Raw genomic sequence first — 24,044 nt, forward strand, 5'->3', positions numbered from 1 at the left:
TTCGAAGGCACTTTATGCGGTTCTGTTGCCAGTGACCAGTGTTGCCAATTGGAGGGCTTAGGTGCAACATGGAAAAGCGAACCAAATAACCATAAAAAACATTGCACTGAGAATTTATGACCGTACAGGTGTAGAAGCTCGCAACTTCAGCTTCAACTGTCTCAAGCAGAACTACTTGGGAGTACAGCGCCCACAGCAAAAAAAAAAAAAAAAAAATAAAAAATAAAGAACACAGTCTTTGCCAACAGTTTGTTCTCAAGCCCGTTCGTGGCTTACCCTGCGTGCCAAGGGTGGGGCTGGACTAACGCAGCTGCGCCTCCGACGACGCCCATTGCTCGGGCTGGGTACGTCGTTGCGGATGAAGCCGCTGGCTGGTCGTGGCACGGGCAACAGAGCTGCCCCGGCCCCTGTGGCGGCCGTCCCACTGGATGAGCTGCGGTTGCTCGGGGAGCGGGAAAGCCTCGGTGTTGGAATCGGAGAGGGCTGCAAACAGAGGAACACATACAGCACATTACACTGTTAAGGGGAACACGAAAGTAACATTCAAACCAGCATAACTTTAATGGAACCGCATCACAAACACTGTTTCTGCAGATTTTGCACTGTGCCCCTTAACCAAGGGATGTCAACCTGTGCCACGAGTGCCACTGGTGGCGCTTAATTCGCCACCATCAAGTATCATGATGTAAGTGGCCAACATTCTCAGCTAGGCATTTACTAATAAGTGTATGTCTTCTAACTGGTAACACATGCTTGATGTTATGTGTAAGGTACACCTCTAGCTATAATAGTAAAAAAAATGTTGTTGAAACTTTTTTGTATGAACTGAGCTCTAATCAGTCCCTAAATCAGTCCCTTTAGCGGTGGACTATCCTGTATACTGTGTCTACAATGCGGTGCTTTTTTAATGCATTCTTGCAGCTTGATAGATAGATAGATAGGACAACTTTAGTGAAAATGCCTGCAGAGTCGGTTAGGCTCCCTCCACGCAGGGAGGACAAGCTTTTACCGCGACGCGGCCACTACGTCAGTCTCGTGCATTGTGCTCCTCGAGGTCTTGGTTCCTCGCTACTTCCGCGGATCCGAGAGGGCCGCCGCCCCCTTCTTCGGGGTGCTGCCCCCCTTCTCCTCGGTTTCGCGAGGTCGCTGCCTCTCGAGAGCTGCCGAGACCTGCTGGACGGCCTTGAGTTATGTATCTTGGTCACAGCTCCTCGTTGCAGCCTCTAGCTGCAGCTTGAAAGACAAAAATACTAGACGAGGGACACACACACACACAACGGACGTGTCCTTTGTGTAGTGCGTTTTTCGCGATGCCAGAGTGCATCAAAGTTTGAATGACTGACGTGCCTGTATTTATGCGTTAACAGCAGCGCTTATGAGAAGAAAGTGGGGTAAGAGCTTGATGGCGTGAAATACCCTATATAATTCTTTCGAGATATTAATTTATAAGCAAATAAATATACGGTGAGAGGTTACTGGTGTGCTTTTCCTACATTCGCGAGAGAGCTGCCACAGATACTTGAAATGGCATCAAAGTGACTTTGAGAAAGGCAGTGCAAGCTCAAGCACTTTGGCAGAACATCAATCATAAATGTGCTAACTTCTGTGCACTAGGATTCTGCTGCTGTAACCATGATAGAAAAGCATCCGGTTGTGCGTTTACTTTTAGAATCCTTATATGTCCACCACAAAAGATGAAAATTTGTACCGTGATTCGTCCAGATGCTTCAGATGAGTGAGATGACGATGAAGGCAGCACATGCAACGCTGTAAGTGGCGACAGTCTGTTGCCAAACTCCCGCAAAGGCATCTCCAGAGTTGCACATGGGGATCCCTGGTTGATGCGATGAGTGGAGAGAACACATATGTCGAAAACGTTTCCTTTAACATACTAAATATGTGCAAAAAAAAAGAGTAGCCTTTTTAGTAACGTTTTGTCATTCTAGTTCCATGTAGCTGCAATGGCCCAGACAACGTCTCATTACAATATAGAAATTAGTGCATAAAAAGCAAGAAATAAAGAACAAGGCCTATTTGACCACTGCCAAAGAATTACTTATTTGGATAGCACTGTACCTATCAATAGTTTGACTTTGATTGTCGATACACTAAATGATGCTTTCAGTTATGCTCCACTAGGCCATTGAAGAGTAAACCGGCCTCCTACTTGACAGATACACGGAAAACCCAGTTTTCTGGAAACAGTTCCTCCAGTGAGTAATTATATACGATCTTGAAGCTGGACGAATGCGCATGCTCCTAGAATATCCACGTCATGCCACAGAGCACATGACTGGCTTCAAGACATGCATTTCATAATGACTCCTGAACTGGTATAAGCTTTTGTAGTCATCAGACATTGTACACACATTAGAGCACTTTATTTGTGCTGTGTACTTTCTGCCAAGTTACTGCTAATGGCTAGATGTTAAAGTGCATTCATTTTCTTGTAAAATTCAGCGCCCGTCACTTGTGCGTGTGGAATTCTGCAAGGAAATGAGTCTGTATCAACTGGCCCAACTTTACGTTCTACTGCAGTTCAAGTGCATCAGTAGATTGTCTGATGCTCTATTCACCAAGCAGTTCATGACCAAAATGGTTTCGCGTTTGCTTGAAGACAGGCACTGACAGTTCGATCCCGTCTCACGGGCAAGCTGAAAGGTTCTAGGTGAAGTTCTCTTGAGCTCATAAATAAGTTGAGACACGCTGAAGTTTGTAAATAAGTGCTGTCGAATATTTACTCATAGATAGAAACGTAATGTTCCTTTGAATGCTTTTCGTACCTGGGGAGTGGCTGCCGTTCTTGTGATGATGGGTGGCACGTATGGCAAGGGTCCCGGCTCGTCATTTCCATCTGTCTTACAACCGCACGCTGCAGGCTGGGACAACATTCGCGTCTCTGAAATGCACAGAACCAGTCAGTTCGAAGCCGTGTCCGTGCCAAACTGAAGACTGTTATCCTGCTGAAACGGACATATTGTTTCTTTCTGTGCATCAACAGCTTGGCCAATCTGTCCATCTCGCTATTGATGCTTTCAAAATAATACTGCGACTCAACTTTCCTTCACGTTTCTTGGGGCTGGTCGGTGCGACATTGCAAGTGCGTAAATGTGCGAGCAGACGGAGACAAAGCAAGGAACGAGACATGACGGTGCGTTGACTAACAGCTAATTATTTATTTGGATGCGTTCCTGGCGAAATATTGAAAGCGAAATGATATAACCAGAGGGAAACAATCAACGAAATAGGAAACGAAGTACACACACAAAAAAGCGAGCCGCTTGTTGCCCGTTTCTTTTCTCGTATGTCGTGTTGCTTTTGGCTCAATATTACACATCTTAAGAAAGAAAACAAATTGCGGCGCACCAAACCTTTGGAGATGATGGGTGCATGATTCATGATGATATGTTTTATATTCATGACGACTATTATGATTTTCGCCCATTTTGGCGGTGCGGCGTTGGCGGTTGGTCGCCCGCATTTATCTCTAAGCGAGCGACGAGGACCTCAGTCGCATAGTGGCGTAGAGAGGCTTCCACGCGACGGCACAATCATTCTTCAGGCTCCTGAACCGCAACCAGCTTCCTTGTTCGAGCAGTGGCGGCGGTAAGAGGGCTCACTGAACGAGTCGCGTGGAATGGCGTCACTTAATAGGCATGTGCTGCAGCCGGGTTCCTCTCTATAGTGGTTCGCTCTGAACACGCTGCGCCATCTATGTAACCACGCTCGACGCGGATGGCGCGCTATTGCTTTGATACATTCATGGCTAAACCTCGTGTGTCACCTTGGCACGTCTATTCTGAGAGATCGACCAAGATTTGGCATACGTGCAGTGCCGAAGCTGTCCGTTCGAGCACCACACTATGGATGGTCGATCGATTGTTTTTATTTGATTAACGATTAATCATTCATCATTTTAGCCTTTAATCGGTTAATCGCATTCGATGCAGGGTTTTGCATCGATTAAGTGCTTAATCGAAGTTTTTGCCGGACACCTTAAAAAGGTTGAAACACAGTTATCTACCTCTGGGGTGGGAACCTATTTTAATGTTTGAGAGGTGGAACCAAGTTGGGAATACAAGTGTATATAGTTTGATAAACAATTATCTTTGATTTGTTGAAGACCAAACAGAGTTGGCACTAGTGGCCTTTGAAAAGATAAACAATAAATGTTATAAAATTGCAATTAGAGCAGAATTGAACAAGATACATTTCACTTGTGAATCCCTGTACTGTTGTAGTTAAACAAGAAATAACATAAATGGCAAAGGCGAAAGGTCAAGTACAGCTAAAGTATGTAAGAAATTGCAATATGCACAGGCTAAAAGAAAATTACTGGTTTAGGATTTTAAGTCACATGCTCTTTTCCACAGAGCGAAAGAATGTCAATTGGCTGAGATGTTTGGGGAAACCGACACAATTGGCTGTCCACACAAGCAGCATGCGAGAATAGAAGCTCGGCAGCTACAGATTTGCTGGAATTGACATGAATTTAATCACTGTGCCAAATAAATTCTCCAAACTGGTGCGAATGCCGTGTCACGTCTTTATTGGGCTGGGAGTGGCACGACGATCAACGACTGGGTTTCTATAGTGTGCCATGAACTGCGAGGACATTTCAAGCCTCCAGGGGAAGCGCTCGGCTGGACATCACCCGGGACTCGCAAAAAACAGTCGACAATCGCTCTACCACCGCCGCACAGTCACTGCTCGTGCTTCCCCATTCTAGTGCGATTTAAAAATTTTCACGCCATTCCTTTTAAACTCTAGCATACGATTAGTCGAACACGTCTAATCGATTAAGTCGATTAAATGGAAGGTGGACATCGACGATCATTAATCGTTTTGTGGGATACTTTTAATCGATTGATCGTTCATCGACATTGCCAACCCTACACCACACCTAGTGACCCAAGTTTTCTACTAGGCCGGGCAGGGGGCCACGTTTTCTGCTCGGCAAGGCAGCAGCTAGCGTATAGTTAATGGCCCAAGCTAGTAGACAGCTTGGGTCAGTGGGCATGTGAAAAAGGTTAGATACGGATAGACAAACATACACATCGCAAACTGGTTGAAGTTTCCCAATAATGCTAATCGCATTAAACACGAAAAAGTACATTCAAAACTAGCATTAACCTAAACGATTAGCATAAGGAAATATCGATGTGATTTATTTCTTCGATTATGCTATTGTGTACCTTGCGGCAAATAAGCAAAAAGAATCAGACTAAATTTTGGGCCAAAACCAGGCACAAGTACTTCATAATTCGTTCATTTCAAGGGTCGGTTTCCGATGACTTGTTCATTGTGCTTTCTGTAGTTAGACTAGAATGCGTCGAAATAAATTACCAGTTTTTAGCACACCGTCCTGTTTTGTGCCTTGCTCTGCCTCCATCTGCTCGAACTGTACGTACTTTCAATTATCATTACTATTAAAAATCACATTGTGACACAACATGCAGTGGAACCCAGCCACACGTCAATCCCGATGCGCTCGTGTCGTATAATCTTGTTTCGTATTTTCGCATAGTTCCCAAGTAGTCTTATAGCAGATGCTTACTAACAAGACCAGTTTGTGACATGTCTACATCAATCAACTGGCGCTTGGCATTTTACAACCAATTAGGAATAGCGTGTAAAATATGTTCATAAATATAACTGCATCAAGAGCACAGAACACATGACGCGATGTGTAACATAAATATAACCAGGGAATATAGAAATTCAGCATTGCTTGCAGATGAAAATGGTCCGCATCAATTATCTAGGCATTGTTGTCTCTTCCCAGACTGTTGCTTCTTGCTGATGTGAATCGACATGATACTGTTCTTATCTTTTAACGAGCACCAAGAAGTGCTCCATATTAGATTTCATGTTTTCTGTGTCAAGTAACCCACACTGATGAGAGCCTTTCTTCTAATGTGGTCACCATGGACACAGCTCATGTGACCCGTTACCTTGGAAACCTTTGACCCATTCTATTTTCTTGTTGAGCTCAACTCGTGCTAGTGCGATAACTATTTTGGACAAATGCAGCTTCTCGTTCAAGATTAGGCCAGCTTTTTAGCTTTTCACGTAGGCAAGACTTGCAGTGCTGGTTGGACACATTGATCATAGGTGGCAACACTAAAGTGTTGGTTGAACAATTCGGTAGTGTGCTTTAGTGGGACGAGTTAACTTACACTCTGTGCTGGCACACTAACATGGTGTTGCAAGTGGGCGCAGCGTGCTAACTGAATATGCAGAGAAAGAAATTTGCAGTTTCGCCCAAAAGGGGACACATAGATAGCGATAGCAAAGCACTAGGCAACTACACGAAGAAAGGTTTGTAGTTCTATCGGCATTGTTACGTGCAGCAAACATTCGCTTGCTAATTAAATTAAAAGCACGGTGTGACGCACGCACAGGCACCCATGGACAAATATCGCTCAATGACCGCGAACACTTGCTGTCACAACGCTGGCATGACGAAGAGCGCCCGTGCTTCCTGCTGCCACTTGCCTCAACCTGTCTTGGAAACTTGAAATAATAATGGGACCTCCACACTAGGCGCGCGGGAACACAGTGCGCATGATGCCACTGACCCTCTCGGCTCGCCCTTGACCTTTGCGTCCGCCGCAGTTTACCGCCAAGGTTCAACGTGTAGGACGCGTATGTGCTCAGCCGCGCGGACAGCGATGCACAGCCACGATCGGGCTGTAGAAGGGCACGCGCGCTCTCCTCCACTAGAGCATGCTTGGTCACGTGACCTTCAACACTAGGGCATGCGAAAAGACTGAGTGCATCAATCCACCATCCTTCTCGGCTCACGGTCGCGTACGTTCCCTCGCATCCAATACCGAGCGCGGGCGCGATTAACGCTCTTATTAGACGTTATACGGGACATCACAGGAACGGCGACGGCAAAAATTCGCCTGGAGGGGCTATATAATTGCTATAGTAGTTAAAAGGAAGCTGTGGCTACGTGCTATTGCAGTTTTGGCACAGTAATGAAGTGTAGGTTTGTCTTTGAGTGAAAACTACAATACTGTAGCATATGTGATATGGCGAAAACACTACCTGTCGAAAAAGCATACCATTATAGATATACCTACATGCATGCATGATCTTGTGGTTTTAACACTTCTTCTGAAAATTGCATTGCAGCTGCTTGATAGTATTTTTAACACTCTCGTGAACCAAAATCCAAAAATTAAAGACACCTATTTTCGTCTGAAAATCTAAAAAAAATTGTGCGAAAACCATCGAAGCTGATTGTCAATGTAAGTGATTTGCCAAAAGCTTCTAGAAATCAATTTGCTTTATTAAAGGAATGATGCGCTTGAAGGCCCATATTTGTTGCAGCGAATATATGTAGCTAGTGCTTGCCGTTTCATCGCGTAATTCTGTAGAGAACAGAGCCGTAAAACAGCACATGCGTAGCGATCGTATTAGGTGGCTATACGTATCAGCCGATTCATATCACATGTGTGTCGTGGTGCCATCTCTAAACCTCCAGATTCCCCAAAGATTTTGCACAGCAGCACGGGCATTTAAAAAAAAAACTATAATGATTGGCGTTCAGCGGTGAATGCGCCCTGCAACTCCGTTGCATGCGAGCACGTACGCGCTCTTTGTGCCGATGCCTCTGGATCGGCGGTGAATTCTAACCACCGGCTACCAACGACCGACTGCAGAAAACGAGCTAAAGGAAGCCATTCACTTAAAAAAATATGGAAAGGATTAATGCAGTACCTTTCATGATGTTGTCCTTTGGGTCATCTTCAGCGTCCTGTGAGGCGCACTTTTTATCGCCGTCTGCCTCTGTGTCAGCAGTGTCCTTTAAAGCCTCCGTGCTCTTCTTGCGGTCACCCTGCGGCCCATCATACCCAGAAGTTGTGGTGTACAACGTAGGCGGCGCCACCGGTACGATATGCGCCCGACAAGTTTGCACTCCAAGTGACCTAACAAATATCAAAGGGCACTGAAGACTTCTTGGACCAAGGCAAGAAAGTGTTCCCAATCTGGAGATAATGCTTCCACGAATATGCAGGCATTCCACTGCACGTAGCAGGAGACCTACAGTCTTGTACAACCGACAACTTTCTCTAAACAAAGTTTGCATCCCTTGAGGCTTGCCTCGTTCCCAGACAATAATCGTCATCTGTCTTGCCTGCGTTTCCTTTCTCAAAATCTGTGCGCTCGTTACTTTCCTGTCAAGATTGCCATGTCACGCTGATGGCGTGTATGCCGCTTGCGACCTGGAAGTACACTGTATAAAACCTTCCACCCTTAAATGTAAATAAGGGTGTAAATCGGGCTATAACTCGCAGCCTTACATACCTTTTGTGTAAGTGTGTGAGCTATACACCGATTTATATCCTTATTCACTTTCAAGGGTGCAAATTATATTACAGTGTACCGGAAGCTCAGTGTCAAAGAAGGCAAAGGCACGCAAACAGACGACTATTGTTTGGGGACAAGACGAGCCCCTAAGGGGGCTAAGTTTTCTTTACAGTGTGTTCTTTCCTGCGACTTTTGAAGCGCCTGCTTTTTCTCTTCTCTCTCCAATGTTCACAATGACATCACAGCGGGTGCGGTGACGCAAGGACACCAGCCGTTGAGCAATCGTGACCACAAATTACTCGCGAGATCAAGCTTGTGCACGCATGCACGCCCTTCTGCATTTGCTAGAAAACAGGGAAGCAACCGTATGTTAATGCATCCCGCTATTCCCGTCAATCCTCCCTTGTTGGTTATCTTTGTCAAACGGGAGCCTCAAATAGCTGCCATGAGTGCACCGCAGAAAGAAGAAAGGAGCGATATGCAGAGGAGGGGGGGGGGGGGGGGTGTATCGCCATCAGCGCCACCACAGCTGAGAGAACCCGATTAGTTGAGGGTGGGATAATTAAAAACTACGTGCTCTTTATGTTACTCTTTATACTTAAGTTTGATTCCAAAAACTTGTTCTGCAATAAATTTTTACAGAGCCATCGCGCCGTTTCAGCATGCTGCTCAGCTTTCACGTAAAGGCGCTTTGATGCCCCTTTAATGCACGCCAGAAAAGTACCTTCTCTTAATTCCAACTCGCCACAAGTATTGTAACCAGGTTCTGGGTTCAATACCTGTACTAATACCATTACAATACCAATGCCAACGGGTATTGCAAACTGTGACTGAGCTCTTTCTAATTCTGAAGATCACGATATAGGAGCGCATATATGCTTAGTCCTGTGATGAATGTGTTCTACTTATCTAGGATAGAGTGCACTTAAGAAAGCTTTCAGTGCCATACCATATGATGTGTACACAACATGCAGTACTATATGTCAGTGTTGCACTGCTCGCTCACGAACAATTATGGTAAGCTAGTCGGTTCATTTCTTGAATACTGTAGCCTTTGCATCAAATCGAACACGCACAGAAATGTCGGGCAGGACGAGAGGCGGTCCTGTTCATGTTTCTTTTGTGCGCTTACGCTTTGTGCCACAGGCGACAGCAGCATTACCTAGCACCCAAATTTCAACAGAGGTAGAACTTTGTGGCAGGTTTCGTTTAATGATAACATTTACGAGCCTTGTAGAAAAAGGCCCACATGGTGTTTATGGTCTCGCCTCTGAAAAAAATTAATTCTGCTGCCCGACTAGTGTATTTGTGAGCTAAGGATGTGGGTTGGGGCATATAATATATATATATATATATATATATATATATATATATATATATATATATGAGACCAGCAAGCTAGGATGTTATCAATTTTGGTAATTGAACAAACCCAACCACCAAGTACCAGGTTTGTGTTGAACCTGAGCACAGCTGAGCCAATAAAAATTGCCTTCTGTGGTGGTACCACGCTTAGTGCATACCTTAACACAAATGCATTGACTCAGGAGAAATTCTGTCGATTTACACCTAGTGATAAAATTTACAAGGCACCGGAGTTACGAAAAACTTGGAACATTTACGTAGCTTGGCCGCTTAGTCCAGAACTCAAGGGTCCATACAAATCCCTTGTTCACAGTCTTGATGAAAAGGGATCGTAACAGTGCCAAATTATGCTGTGAAAGGACACTATTAATCTTTCAAATGCTTTGTCGGAGTGCTATGAAAAACGAAAACCGCTCATCATGTAAACCTTGACTCGGTATTGGCATTCGCTGGCAAAAAAAAAAGCCTACCAAAGCATGTATTGCTAGTGTCCTTTCATGTATAGTTCGCACTACAGTCAATAACGAAGACGCTAGGAAATACACCTCAGTGAAAAGAATGCGCTTGCTATAGAGATGGTAAGAAATAAATGACCGTACATCATCTTCACTCCATCCAGTCTGATTTACACTTTTTGCGGTATGGCGCCTTACCAGCTCAAAGTGACCATCCTGCAATATGCCTGACGTGTTTACGCCTAACATTCCACCATTGCAATAACCGAGGCTATGAACAAAGGTGCTAGCACGGGCCACAAGTCAAAGCTTGGGTTTTCCATTAATTTCTCTCTGTGCTGATTGGATGCTTCGCTTCAAGTTTGCTTTGATTAGGGTAAGACAAGCATCTCGGGATGGATGTGCACCTCGGCTGAGAATCCTTCGACGAGGATAGCAACGAGAAGATTGAACAGGACATAGTTCCCGAACGTCATGAGCGCCACAAAGTACAGGGCCGCCCATGGAGAGGTCTTCTCCATGCCGTTGAACAGCACAACGTTCCAGTCCTCCTGAGTCAGGATCTGGCCAGAAGCAAAAGAAAGGCTTTTACAAAATGCTCACGCGATTATCGGCAACACAAACTGCTCACTAGCTGTGCCACATTCAGGCCTTTCGCAACGCCGGCCACGTGACACGGCATTCCACGTGCACTATCACTTGTGCGCAGCTTGATGCAGCTACGGTAGTAAAACAGTGCTCTTTCACACAATAAAAGCAGTTATGAGAACTAGCGTTTTATCTAGAGAAAACCTTCGTTCGAATTTGTGTGGTTAGCGTTATTTGGTCGTGACCAAGATTTTTCTGAGAGAAAGTCAATGAAGAGCTGCTAAGTGGTTTAATATATCTGGCATCTCACCGATTTGAAATAAAAAAATAATAAAACCGTCCTAATACATTCCTATAACTGTTGAACCTGACTATGAAGAAGTCACGCCCGACAGGAAGATAGCATTGTTATATCCAATATTTGTTATAAGCACATATTCATTACGTGCCTATATTGTAAAAACGTTTTATATTTGCTCTGTTGTATCAAATAATTCGTTTTATCAGTCTTCATAATATAGAGGTTTGCCTTGCATTTTCGTAATTATAAGGTTGACAAGAATGAGCCCAATATGATGTAACAATATGTTTGTCTTGACTTTGCAAACTAGTTTCCCGGCTATTACGTTCTGTTTCTGTGGACCCGTCAAAAATATGTTATTAGAGCTTTGCTTAGCAGAATGCGTTGTTGGGCAAGTTGGTTCATTGTATTTGGAAAGATTGGATGCGCTTTGTAGACGATCACAAGGAAGCCTGTCCTGTCTTCTTCCTTGTGATCGTCTACAAAGCGCATCCAATCTTTCCAAATAGAGTTTTGCTGAGCAGTATATCTGCGGAATACACTAATTAATTACGGGCAAGACTTTTAAGATTCATTAGTAATGTTTTTGGACATTCAAATCTGAGGTCTAGGTAGCTGCATGTGAGATGTTAGCACAAGTAGAATTTATCATGTTATTATGATGTTTATTTTAAAGCTGCATCAAGTGCAGATAATAAACACCAAGTAGTCGAAAGCATAAAAAAATCTGTCCCAACATGAGCACGAGGAATGCAGACTAAACTATAAAACCAAGGTTCTCTCATAGGCTACAGCAAATAATAGTCTTTTAATGGAATGCGATTCAAAGTTTTTAAGTTGTGGGAATGTAAAACATTTGCAAGATGACTGTCTCACTTATGTGTTGCACAGTAACAACTACATAACTAGCTAAATACATAATTATCACATATTCCCCACTTATTGACTCTAACATCAGCTACACAAGAGGAGACAAATCAGTGCTTACTAGATCTGATTACATCAATTTGGTTACACAAATCAATCTGAGACGTGTGGTTATGAATTTTTCAGGAATCGGCAGCGACCGAAAAACTTGCGTAGAGAACCCAACCTGAGAAAAGCTTGCACTACAAACAGGGAGGTGCTTTGTACTTCTGAAGTTATGTCGCTGCATCTGACCAGGTGAACTACAACACTTGTGAATCTGTGCGCTGTTTGGTTACGATGGAGGGAATACGAACACAGAATACCTAAATGCGTACAGCATGGTACACTCTTAAAGGGAATGCGTATATCATTATAAGGGAGTCATAACAGCAGCAGTTCTTTAAACTTTATTGGAAAAATAAAGGGTCTGATAAACTGCAGGCCTTCATGTCATATTATCACCCTAAATCAACGCAGAGTAATGGTATTGTGTTACCTTTAAGAGTGCATCATACTGTACAAGTAAATGTTAAACTAAAGAAATTTGTTAAGTATTTTTCGCCTCATTCATACATTTGTTAGCAACCAAAGCTAAACACACGTGCAAGATGTTCTTTACCATAGCACAAGGATGTAATGAATGCTTGGAGCCATACAGGTTTGTTCACGTAGTGATCTCCCAGGTTATGATGAGAAGTGACCACATCTGGTGTTCACAATTAATCTTTCTAGTCAAAGCACTAATATTAAGTATTATAATTTGGACATTACTTAGCATGAAATATCTTATAGTAGCTTCAAGAACACAAAAGTGGAGACATTTAAATGAATGCTACTTAATATGATTCGAAAGTAGTTTTTTCAATAACATCACTAGAAGGCTTCTACATATAGGGAAGCTTTTGTACGAGGATAGTCATGAATATAAAGGCTGATCCTACTGAACTTGCGGTGAACGTTTCAGTGCTTTTTTTTTTCGGCATGATGTCGCTCGTCGTCGGCGTGTCCACTGAACACCACGTGATAACCATGGTTTAATCAAGGCCAAATTGTGTACTACAAAGTTCTGTTTCAGTTAATTAACACATTAAAATCTTTTTGTGTGGCCTTACAGCATGGCCACCGCTGCGGTGTGAAACGGATGCTGCAACGTCGGGCAACACCATGCTACCGAAACAATGCATGCATAGGCCTTATGGTAACCGATTAAAGCTACTCCTTTCTTGACCTGCACGACAATGTCTAGGAAAGAAAATTGATGTCTTGCATGCAAACCGGTTTCGGTAACGCTATCTCGGTGATCGTCATTGTACGCGGGAACCAATGTGAATATGAAACTAGACAGAGGGGGGCAATAGCATGGCCCGTGACCAGCCACCTGGTGTTAGTTAGCGCCTGCGATATCATGCTTCCACTTATAGCTGGTCTCTCTAGTCTCTGCGTTGCGTTCTCCACTCACGGATCTTGCCCCCCAAATGCGGGCCTCACCTGGAACACGGTGACCGTGGCCCAGAGGAAAGTGTTGAAATGCTTCCGGTCGCAGAAGCACTTGACGGCTGGGTTGTACAGGTCGGAGCACGTGCAAAGCGTCGCCTCGTCCATCCGCACGCAAAACTTACCGCCGAACAAATGCATCCCCAAGCAGCTGCGTGTACACATGGGGCGCTCAGACCTCCCCTGGGAACTACTGCCAAAGAGCAGCAGAGTTCCTTCCTTGCCAAAGCCGCTGTATGCGTGAGTCTACTCACTTAGACACTCGCATATGTGGCATATAGGCTACGCCTGCCTTTCTAAAGCAGCTATTGAAAATCCAACAAGCTAAGCTACAGAGAGCGTCCCCACCTAGGGACCAATCAGTGCCTGTGTGCGTGTAAAATAAAAAAAAAGAGAACATGACCTTACCGAGAGCTGCCCAACATTTGCTTCCCCTGTTGGCTATTTGACACTTTGCAGTTGTTGATGTTTTGCTGGAGCTCTTATTAGGGTCATAAACTCTAATGGCTGACTCGGAGATCGCACTCAACAAAGTGCTCTGTCACGAACTCAGTGATCCTTCGAACCTTGTGTGCTGTGAATGATCTGTGTTTTATGCAAACGTGCTTTCTGCCCTGCAAGAGCTGTCATGGCTTTCAACTTGGTTGTATGCTAAATATGGTCTTAGGTTATGGCTTAGCGAAATTTGAATAGCTTTAAGATTCACTTTTGTTGCGCTGCAAAAATAAACGTTATCATGAGTAGAAATGACAATTTGCCTCGTTGTGCGCGAAACCTCGACAAGCGAGTCCTTTGTTGTTTTATTTTATCGTTTGATGAATTGGGTCCATCAGCGATTCGTTTAATGACATGGAATCAGCACGAGTAGAAAGCCATGACAAGCCATTGTAAGCCACTCACAGAAGACAAAAAAGTCATTGGTTGCACACGAAACACAGAGAAAGAGAGAGAGAGAGAGTGAAAAGAAAAGTCCTGGCTGGCGCCTCCACAAGAGACCACAAGCGGACACACGTCACGAAACCCACCACAGACACGGACCACGAAACGATGCCTCTGCCTTCCTTGACAAGGCGTAGAAGAACAGAAAAGTGACTGACCAGTGCTGCAACGTGCACGCATTCTCCATCAACTCTACTTTAGTGATAGAAAAGAACACTCTCTAGAATGTAGGCTCTTACTTAAAAATGCGTTGCGTCAGAAATAAACAGCCTAGGCTGTCGGTGACTACGTTATCTAAGGTGGTATCACGCCACTGGAATTACTTATGGAATCAGTGTAGTAGTTTGCGCGAGTATGCATTTCTAAGGCGAAATTAACTGTTTTTACGCCTGTCAGCACTATAACGTGACAGATCGAGGTTGTGTTTGGAAACTTATACAGGAAAAATACTTCTCTAACTTCGACCTCATCCGCCTGAACTTCTTTTATGAGATGCAAACAATACCTTGTCACCCACCTTACCAAGATTGCTTTAATGTTTAAGATGAATCACAGGTGTTGACTTCTCCCTGAAGGCGAGATTCATACAAGGTTATTGTGTTTGCTCTTGCATGTTACTTTTCTAGGTAAACCCTCAGCACATTACTGACTAACGTAACACTAAGCTGTGAGTGTTTCCAAGTCTCGGGTTCTTAAGATACTGAAACGTACAAATTTTAATGATGCTAAGCTTTTCCGTATCCTTCCGTATTTCAATTGACAAGAAACCGTTTCGAGTCTGTTACTATTTACTCAGTGGTAGAGTTGATGAAGAAATACTGCTGGCTTCTTATTTTTTTGTAGCACAATACATCACGTCAATAGACCAATATTTGCACCTTTCACAACAAGAAGCTGCTGGCTTCAGATTTGAACGCAATAAAGAAAATGACAACGCAAAAGCGAGTAATGCCAATAATTTCCACCAATCATAAAGATGAGAAAAGAGAAGCAAAGGAAGAGAAAGAAGTAGCGCCAAAGAAATTAAAAGAAGTGCCAACTGAAATGACAAAAGGGTGTTGCAGACAAAGCCAAGGCCAAGCCGGCAGCAAGGTCATGAGGCAGACGACAGCAAACAGGCAGACACGTCTCCAAAGCAGCGGGTGGCTTGCAGGCAAGCTAGCACGTTGCCAAGGAAAGCAGCCCAACAAACAGGCAACAGACAGGATGGCGTAAGCCAAGGCACATACAAGTACACATATGGCAGCACATATAGAGCACACACACATTCATCCGTGTGAAAAAAAACATGGCCGTGGCTAGGCTTCAGATAGCAGTAGGGAAACCTAAAACCTGCGCTTCAGCGCCTGAACTAAAGGTAAGGCCACAAATTTATCCCGTTATTTAACCAAATTATCTTGGACAGGTGAACTTGACGTTAACCTACAGGAAGAAAATTACTGTTTTTATCTTTTCCTTAAATTTTTACAGCCTCCCAGTGATGTTTTTCACATAACGCTCTGTATTCGGCTACATATCTCCAATCCCAGAAAAGTAATCTCAACTTAAAGAAGATGTTTGCCCAGAAAATCGATTGATTTAGAGTGCCGGCTTTTAGATGACTTAATGAGATGTCATGAATGCCCGCAGTAATGATGCATAAGGAATCGGCACAGACTGTAGGCCTTAAAGCAACTGTACTCAAAACATAATTTACAACAGTTATTAGCTAGTCAGTTTTCTTGTTTTTAGATTTACTATATAATGCAGAGCATATTTAACATAAAAGTACACCAAGCACCCATTTAGAATAAAAAGTAGCTTCTAGTTTGCCCCCTGGTTCACCAGTTCCAATTGCACAAGAAGTAACTGGTGCAGACCATATCTCACTAAAGGCCAGGATAGTGGCATTGACACGCAGTTGTAAATGAAGTGGCAAAACTACTATTGCGGCCAAATATTGTGGCATTATGGTCTTAGCGGCCGCATTTGTATCTGAATAGAGAGTTTCAGATTAAGCAACGCAAGCAGCTTGCGTATCCTAACCCTAAACCTCTCTAATATCACACCATCTTATACTTCCGTGCATTGCTCTAGCATGTGAAAACCCTGCAACCTGAAGCTTGAAAGATGACTATTCGGTAATCCCTTCAGGCAACCTTTTGCACATTTTTGTTAACAGACGAATACTCTTTGAGTATAAGACAGGCTGTCCTTTTGAAACTTCTTGCCACAGTCACCCATTGTTCGTGGTTGCATCTACTACACGTTGTGTAGGTTGCGGAATCAATAATTTATCATTTAATTATGAAGTTCGTGATCCTGTGCATGAAACACAGCTATTTACGTTGTAGCTTTCTTTTGCTTTTAATATTGTGAATGTAGTTCCTGTTAACATATTGGCAGCTCAGAATACACTCTGATAAACCACTCAAGTATTTTAACAACTTTGACAGAGATTTGCTTCTGAACAGATTAGGTTCCGTTCATAGCAAGCTGCAACACAGTGAATACCCAATTGATTGAACCTCACTTGAAAGAATTGTTTAGGCCAGTGAAGAGCATGTGGTAATATTTCACTTGAATGAACCGTCATGGATTAAATAAACAGTTTTGTGAGGTCCCTTGAAGTTTGTTGAAACAATCAAATCTTACTAGGGGGCATCACACTGAAGAGAAGATGCAAATAAATGCAGAATAATGGAGCGTGCCCAGGCATAAGTTCTACTGCCAAGGGTCGCAGTCAAGTTGAAGAACACCTCTTAAAGCATGTCTTCTTAATCATACGTTCAACAACACTCGAAGGCTTCTGAAAACCGTACTCAACATTTGGGGGGGGGGGGGCAGCGGCAAAATGATTGAAAGTTTCGTTTGCTAATGGTACAACTATGACGTTAGGAATGCGATATTGTGAGTGTATGCATAAGTGATGCTTTGAGCTCCACGTGCTATAGGAACTTAATTTTTCTAACGTTTCCTCAGATTTTCTGGGCTTTTTGTGTATCAGCACTTGTGTGAATAACTCACTTTCCTGGCGAAGTAGAAGTATGCTTCAGTATAACGAACATGAATGCAATGAATTATCAGGTATACCGATCTAACGCAAAATGTTTTCTCGCTGATATTTGCATGTGGAAAATATATGCTTATATCGAATATCATGTATAACGAAGGCACTTCCATGTCGGATGAGACTTCCTTTCAAGAAAGTTCAACTGCATTTCTGAATGCTTGCCACATATTAATGCATTTTCATAAATGAGTGTATGCTCTTTCTAGTGCTATCGCTGCATTGGGCCTCTTGGTCAAATGCGGCTAACAAAGCGATGAACACAGAACAGGCATCCATGATGACACATAGACACACACATACATACAGCAGCCAGAGACAGCCAAGACACAGAGAGAGAAAGAGAGTGTGACCACAGGCCTGGAGTAATGCACTCGTAGCTGCAAGGGGTCTGCATTTGGTCTGGCTCGGAACGAGGGCATCATCATCGCTTTCTTCTACAGGGTAACGGGACCAACAGGTCGCTGGGGTAGTCGCACGCCTACACTGTGCAGTTTGACACAACACCGGTGCGGGTTTCGCCACAGAGGGAACAGTGACCCGTCTGAATCTGGGACGACTGCAGTGCTCCAGCACTCATGTCTGGCGTGCATTCGAAACTTGGTGATGAACTCAACTGGAGCGGGCTTTGTTGTGATCTTGTGCTTCGCCTGTGTAGTTGAGTGTGACATTCCCGACACGATAAATGCAGTGTAAGTGTAATGGCTTAGCTACATTGTGATCTGTGCTCTTTTTACTTATATTTAATGTTGACACACAGTTTGTAAAATGGATGTTTCCGCAATGTGGCACTGTAGGATGCTGTGCCAATTTCATACATGTTCTGCCAATTAGATACGTGACAATTCCTGGCAGATCTCGTGCATGGTGCAAGATTTGAGATCTGGATTTCACGTTATTAATGTGGCAGAGTTGAAAAGCCCGAAAGCTGTGGCATCCTGACTGCTAATTATTTAGAAAAATTCAGGGAAAGTTGAGGATACATACGGCACTTTAAGAATACCAGACTGTGAGTGTTGTGGTGCTAAATTTTCAGCGGACTAATCGTAACTCTTGTAAATGTTGATCTTGTGGGGGATTATGCCAGTCTCGGCAGCGTTACCGAGTCCGTCGCGAGCCCTCGTGAGTGCGCTTCCAGGGCAGTTCTCAACGGTGAATTTTGTACGCACTTTCAAGTGTTCCGTATACTTTAGTGTGTCAGCTACTGGAGTGAACCACCCGAATAATAATAACAAGCTAACCATGAGTACCGGGAACACTGTGATCCATAGCATCGCCAGATGGATGTAGCGCGAGAGCACTGCAGTTGTGCCCACCTACTGGGAAGGCTGGTCAAGGTACGTATAGCGGGTGTCCCACCCCACGCATGGCTATGGCTCCGACACTCTGGGCGACGGCTTTCACCGCAGCAGCCTCTCTGGGCTCTCACCACCTGATTGTCTCCTCTTGGGTGGCTTGCCGAACTCCTCTCCCAATGGCAATCGAGATATTTTAGACAGACAAGAACAAAAAAGAAAAAAAAAAGATAAAAAAGGAGGAGAAGATGCTTTACAGGTGTACCTGGAAAACGGTAACTAGTGCCCAGAGGAGGGAGTCAAAGTTCTTGCGATCGCACTGCACGGTCCCATCAGGTTCCTTGACACAGAATTTGCAGCCGAAAAGGTTCATGCCCAGAACGCTGCAAGGAGGTACAGTGTTGCGCGCGGGGCGCGCACAACACGCGACGTCACACTTTTTGGCCACCTACATGGCCTTTGTTTATTGTGAGTGGGAAATGGGCTGTATCTTCAACATTGATGCATATTAGTGAGTTGGAAATGCTTATATATGTACGCGTAGTATGTGCAACAGGCACTTGACATGGCTGCCACATGTATCTAGGAATAGCTATACATAAAAGGAAGTTGTATACGTTTGTAGAATTGAACTGAGCTCCGTGGCACACGGTTATGGTGGTATAAGTATAATGTAAAACAGTGAACTATATTATATGTATGAGAAAATCATGTATCATCTGCTAGGCAAATGCATTTAATATAATCATTTTACACTGATCCACGAGTTCAGATTGCTCAAATACATCATAATCATTGGCTGGTAACTCAAATATCAATTTAAAGGCCTTTGTTAAAATGATATGAGGACATGTGTCACCACAAAGAGCCAAAATAAGGAAGAAAGAACACTTAGACTGACGCTTAGCGCTGGAGAAACGCCTTTGACTTTGTCTTTGTAGTGAAGCTTTTTTTGCGTTTCTTTACAAACTACAGAAGCGAGACACATTTCTTGCAGCTACATTAGAATTGGGGACACCTTTCAAGCCATATCATAAGACAGCCTCATATCAATGGGCAATAACTCCTAACACAATTCTCAGCTTATAGCATGCAGGAAAATGTGTTGAAGCATGGTGGTGCTTTTAAATACCAAGCAAACAATTTGGTAGCAAAGTGTACTTGTTTATATTGCCAGTTTAACGGTAGGATGACCATCCTATGCAGTTTCTCTTTAAACAAGGGAAGCAGCCTCAATGACACTGCTTAACATGATGAGCACCCCGATATTGGAGAGTGTAGTAAACCAAGAAAAAAACATGGCATATGCGGAGCCTGTCAACAAAAAGTATAGAGCTGCTCGCAGAAAAACGCTGCGTGAAGATGTGCGATATGAAACGCGCTGAAGACAATCGAATGAGGCCCGGGTTTCAGCTACATGTTAAGTTGCGCTACGTTGAGAATTACGGGCAGCCGCAGCGAAGTGACAGGAACAGGAATGGCGTGAGTGGCGAAAGCGCGTGGCCCAGCGAGGCCCACCCTTAGGAGTGAAAAAAGCGTAGTGGGAAGGTCTGTATACAGCCAAGGAGATAGGTGGGTTCAACATCAACGTGCAGTGGAGTGGTTCAGAAAGATAAAGCAGCCCTCATGCTCACACATATCGTCAGTTGTTCGAATGATGTGTCTACAGCAGCATAATTTCCACATATATCTTGGGCAATCTATAGGCAGCGCGTGTGCCATTATGCCAAGAAAATACCAGTAAGGATGAGCTAAAATATGTCTAGTGCGAGATTTTAAAATGTGGAACTAACTAAAGACTACGAAAGACCAACACACGTGATTCCAAAATGCTTACGATGCCTCTAAAGTAACCATGAACGTTTGAATAAGGTGCTGCTACAAGAAGCGTATAACATGACGATGCTATTCCAAATATTCGGTTAATATTTTGGGGGGCAACTGTTTACTTCTTAACCAGCCAAACAAATACCACTTGAAATTTCACTCTGAGCACTATAAGTACCTGAGAACTTAAGTAACCTCACATTTCGTGTTTCATATTCATTTACGTAAACGCTATCCTTGATCAATGGAATTTACATGCCTATTATAGACACACCAAGCGAACGATGGAAAAACCAAATCTCCCTGAAGTGTGTGCGCATGAGCGTGCTTTTCGAAGCCATGTACATTGAGGCACCTCGGTTTGTGTCTCGTGAATGCAGGCAGCAAGGATTTGTACACTGTGGTGAGAGTGTGAGGTGAAATAAGGAAAAGGAAACAAAGAAATCAGAGATAATCTGTCTGTTCCATGGGTCCCGAGTCGTGCTTGCAAGTCTGTTGTGCACGTGACGTCAGTTGGTTGTGGTCTGCTGCTACTGCGCCGAGTGGCCGTGTCGGGTGAACCCACCCGTGCCAATACAGTTGACTCCCTTCAGGGCAAACACACTTTTCCTTGTTCATTTCACAACAAGCTGAGCTCAACTGAAATGCTCCGGATCTATGACAATTCTAAATGTGCAGCTTATCAGAGGTGTAGCCTTAACAAAGGGAGTCCATTAAGAAGAGTCCCCTAAAGGGACTCGGTACAGGGTGTAAAAAGGGAGTCTACAGTACACGGCCCACATCACACGTGGCGCAAACACTTCTAATTTGGGAGTCCTTTAAGAAGAGCCCTTAAGAGGAAGCTTTAGCTCGGGTGCTCCTATCTAAATACATGTAAAAGTAGAATTCGTTTTTCTCGGTAACCACTACACCAAATTTGACAGGGTTTGCTGCATTTAAAAGGAAAGCTCAAAATCTAGTGACTGTTGGTTTCGAATTTTCGATTTAGGTCGTGAAATTTTTATAAAAATTTGGCAAAAATCGCAAATTTTCAGAAAACGAAACTATCAAGTTTACAACTGCGTAACTCCGCAAGAAAAAATGATATCGCAATTCTGTGAATTGTACCTGATAGCACATCTAAAGCGGACAAAATTGATATGTTACAGATGAACCTCGTAAAATGGAGTAATGTGTTATTACAACTTTTGCGGAACCTTTGTAAACAACGTAACAAATTCACGTAAGATGTAAACTGACATATCAAATTTGTCCGCTTTGAATGGTCTAATGGATGCCGTTTACAGAATCGCGATATCTGTTCTTGATGCAGAGCTATTATCTTGTAAACTTCGTGCTTCTATTTTTTTCAAACGTCTGAATTTATGAAAATCCGTTTAACAAAATGCAAGCCCTAAATCAAGCTTCCGCTTCCAACAGTCACTAGAATTTAACTTTCTCTCTCAGATGCAACAAATTTCATTAAAATCGGTCCAGGGGTTATCTCAGAAAACCGTTTTTGCGTTTTTACATGTATTTGAATAGGCCGCGTCGGAGTTGGGCCCGAGCTAAAGCTTCCTCTTAAAGAAAGTACTCTCTCTGCAGGGTGTAAAAAGGGAGTCTACAGTATATGGCCCACAAAACACGCGGCGCAAACACTTCTATTGCACAAATTTTTTCATCCATGAATAAATGCTTGAGTGCATGAAATGCGGGTGGCAGACCGAAGCGTATCAGAAGCAATAAATGCATGAGCTGTTAAGTAAATGCACTGATGTGAAATAACACGAAGTAGTACAGCATTTGTGTTGGCATCAAGTGTGATGCAGGGTATGCACTGTTTCTGCAAGAAAGCGACAGGCCATGCTCCTAGCTATGATGAAAAGTCAGTTTTGTTCCGGCAAGGTTTCAACTAATATGTACATACGTTGACCTCAGCTAACAAAATCTGGAAGGATGTGCCACGTGTAACTTATATCTTTTATATATATCTTTTTCACTCTCTTTGTAAAGTAATGTAATTGTGGCAGCTAGAATTTATGACACAATAGTTTTCATGGTTAGCCCTAAAAACAAAAAGTCTAACCATCATGTCTAACAGTACTCAGGAACAATAACATTGCACTACCACTTGTCCGAAGCACAGTTGCAATCAAAGAAAATTAGACACAAACCACTAACTTATGCATCACACTTCTGCATCGGCATTAAGAGGTTTACAAATCAGAAAGACAAGCGACACAGATCAAGTGACCTACTGAAAGGACAGAGGTACAAAGCTTGATTTTTTCACATGGGAAATCCTTCTGTATGTTGAGCTACACCTCTCCGTACGTGCTATTAGCCAACACCATAGTTTCTCAGGGATGCTCATAAACTTGCCATTGTGGGTGTTGGTGCAGAAGGGCGGTACGCTAAATTTTGAGATATCATATGGCTAGCATTGAGCGCAATAGTATTTGTGGGGTTCGAAATGGTTGGCAGTATGTTGTGTTGTTTGCATGCAATAAAGACTGGATGTAGCTTGGCCTGAAAAGTTGTCAGAAAATTTAGATGTAAAGTTTACAGCGATCAAGGGTGTGCTCATAAAGATTGCGTATCACTCCAGCTCGTACGCCTTTATGTTTACCGAATCGTGGTACATTATTGGGCCATGCTACGATCAAGTTGACTTACACGGCTGTTTGTGTCTCAACATAGTGTTGTACGGTTTTAGTGGTTATGGTCATAAATGCTCGGAAAAGATTGAGATACCGTACACAGCTTGTGAACTTTTGACGCTGACTGTATGTGCTGTGTGTGGATGTTGTTGGACGTTAGAATGGTGCGCACGTGTTGTGGCTGAGTAAAGGTGCGCACATTTTCGAGCTGCTAATTTGCACAGTGCAAAATAAACATGCATATGCATGTTAGCAATGACGACGCTGCTGCACTAGCCTGGTGCCCCCTGGCGCACTGACGAAGGCAGTGATACTCAGGATACTCCGGTTGAATCTGCATGCGTAGCTATTTCTCTTGAGATTAATGTTGCTACTACAAAAAGGCACAATATGTCTGGTGTGAACTGCTAACAATAAGACTCAGGACTGACAATGAAGATAAGATACAAAATAAGATCCCACATTTCGAGCATAAAATTCGGCACCAATTTAACCTGCTCTTCGCATTACATTCCTCGAAACGACGAGAAAAAAAGAAGTCCGCACCTATGACTTCTAAAACGATGTTCAACTTTTCTAAAAGCGACCCTTCGCAATTGTCAACACCAAATGAAGCAACGGCAGGAATTTTGTTTTCCAAATCAAGTCAGCATCATCGCTTTCACGGCTGCCGTCTATCAATGTTCGATGCGGGTTCACGGCAGGCATCTTACATTGTCGCAAAGCCGCATTTTAAGACTAAATTCGCGTATAAGTCGCACGCCCACTAGCTTTGTAGCAAAATTTCTTGAATTTTCGAGGTATGTTACCCACGCGAAAATACGGCAGCACCAATTGTTATGCGCAGTTTTCACCTCTATC

At 43.5% G+C, this 24,044-nt stretch overlaps 1 protein-coding gene across 2 annotated transcripts in view; it reads right to left on the reverse strand.

Moving 5' to 3' along the window:
* Ca-alpha1T (Ca[2+]-channel protein alpha[[1]] subunit T) overlaps positions 1-24,044 on the reverse strand; it is a 410,459-nt gene that overhangs the window by 51,896 nt on the left and 334,519 nt on the right. For both annotated transcript variants that reach the window (XM_055069559.2, XM_055069558.2), the window contains exons 13-18: positions 18,983-19,100; positions 10,550-10,705; positions 7,732-7,849; positions 2,784-2,899; positions 1,709-1,834; positions 277-483 (exon numbers count right to left, since the gene is read on the reverse strand). In XM_055069559.2, coding sequence (XP_054925534.2) covers positions 277-483; positions 1,709-1,834; positions 2,784-2,899; positions 7,732-7,849; positions 10,550-10,705; positions 18,983-19,100 — 841 coding nt within the window. The remainder of the gene's footprint in view (positions 1-276; positions 484-1,708; positions 1,835-2,783; positions 2,900-7,731; positions 7,850-10,549; positions 10,706-18,982; positions 19,101-24,044) is intronic.

The sequence above is a fragment of the Dermacentor andersoni genome, chromosome 8 (assembly GCF_023375885.2).
Source record: "Dermacentor andersoni chromosome 8, qqDerAnde1_hic_scaffold, whole genome shotgun sequence".
NCBI lineage: Eukaryota > Metazoa > Arthropoda > Arachnida > Ixodida > Ixodidae > Dermacentor > Dermacentor andersoni.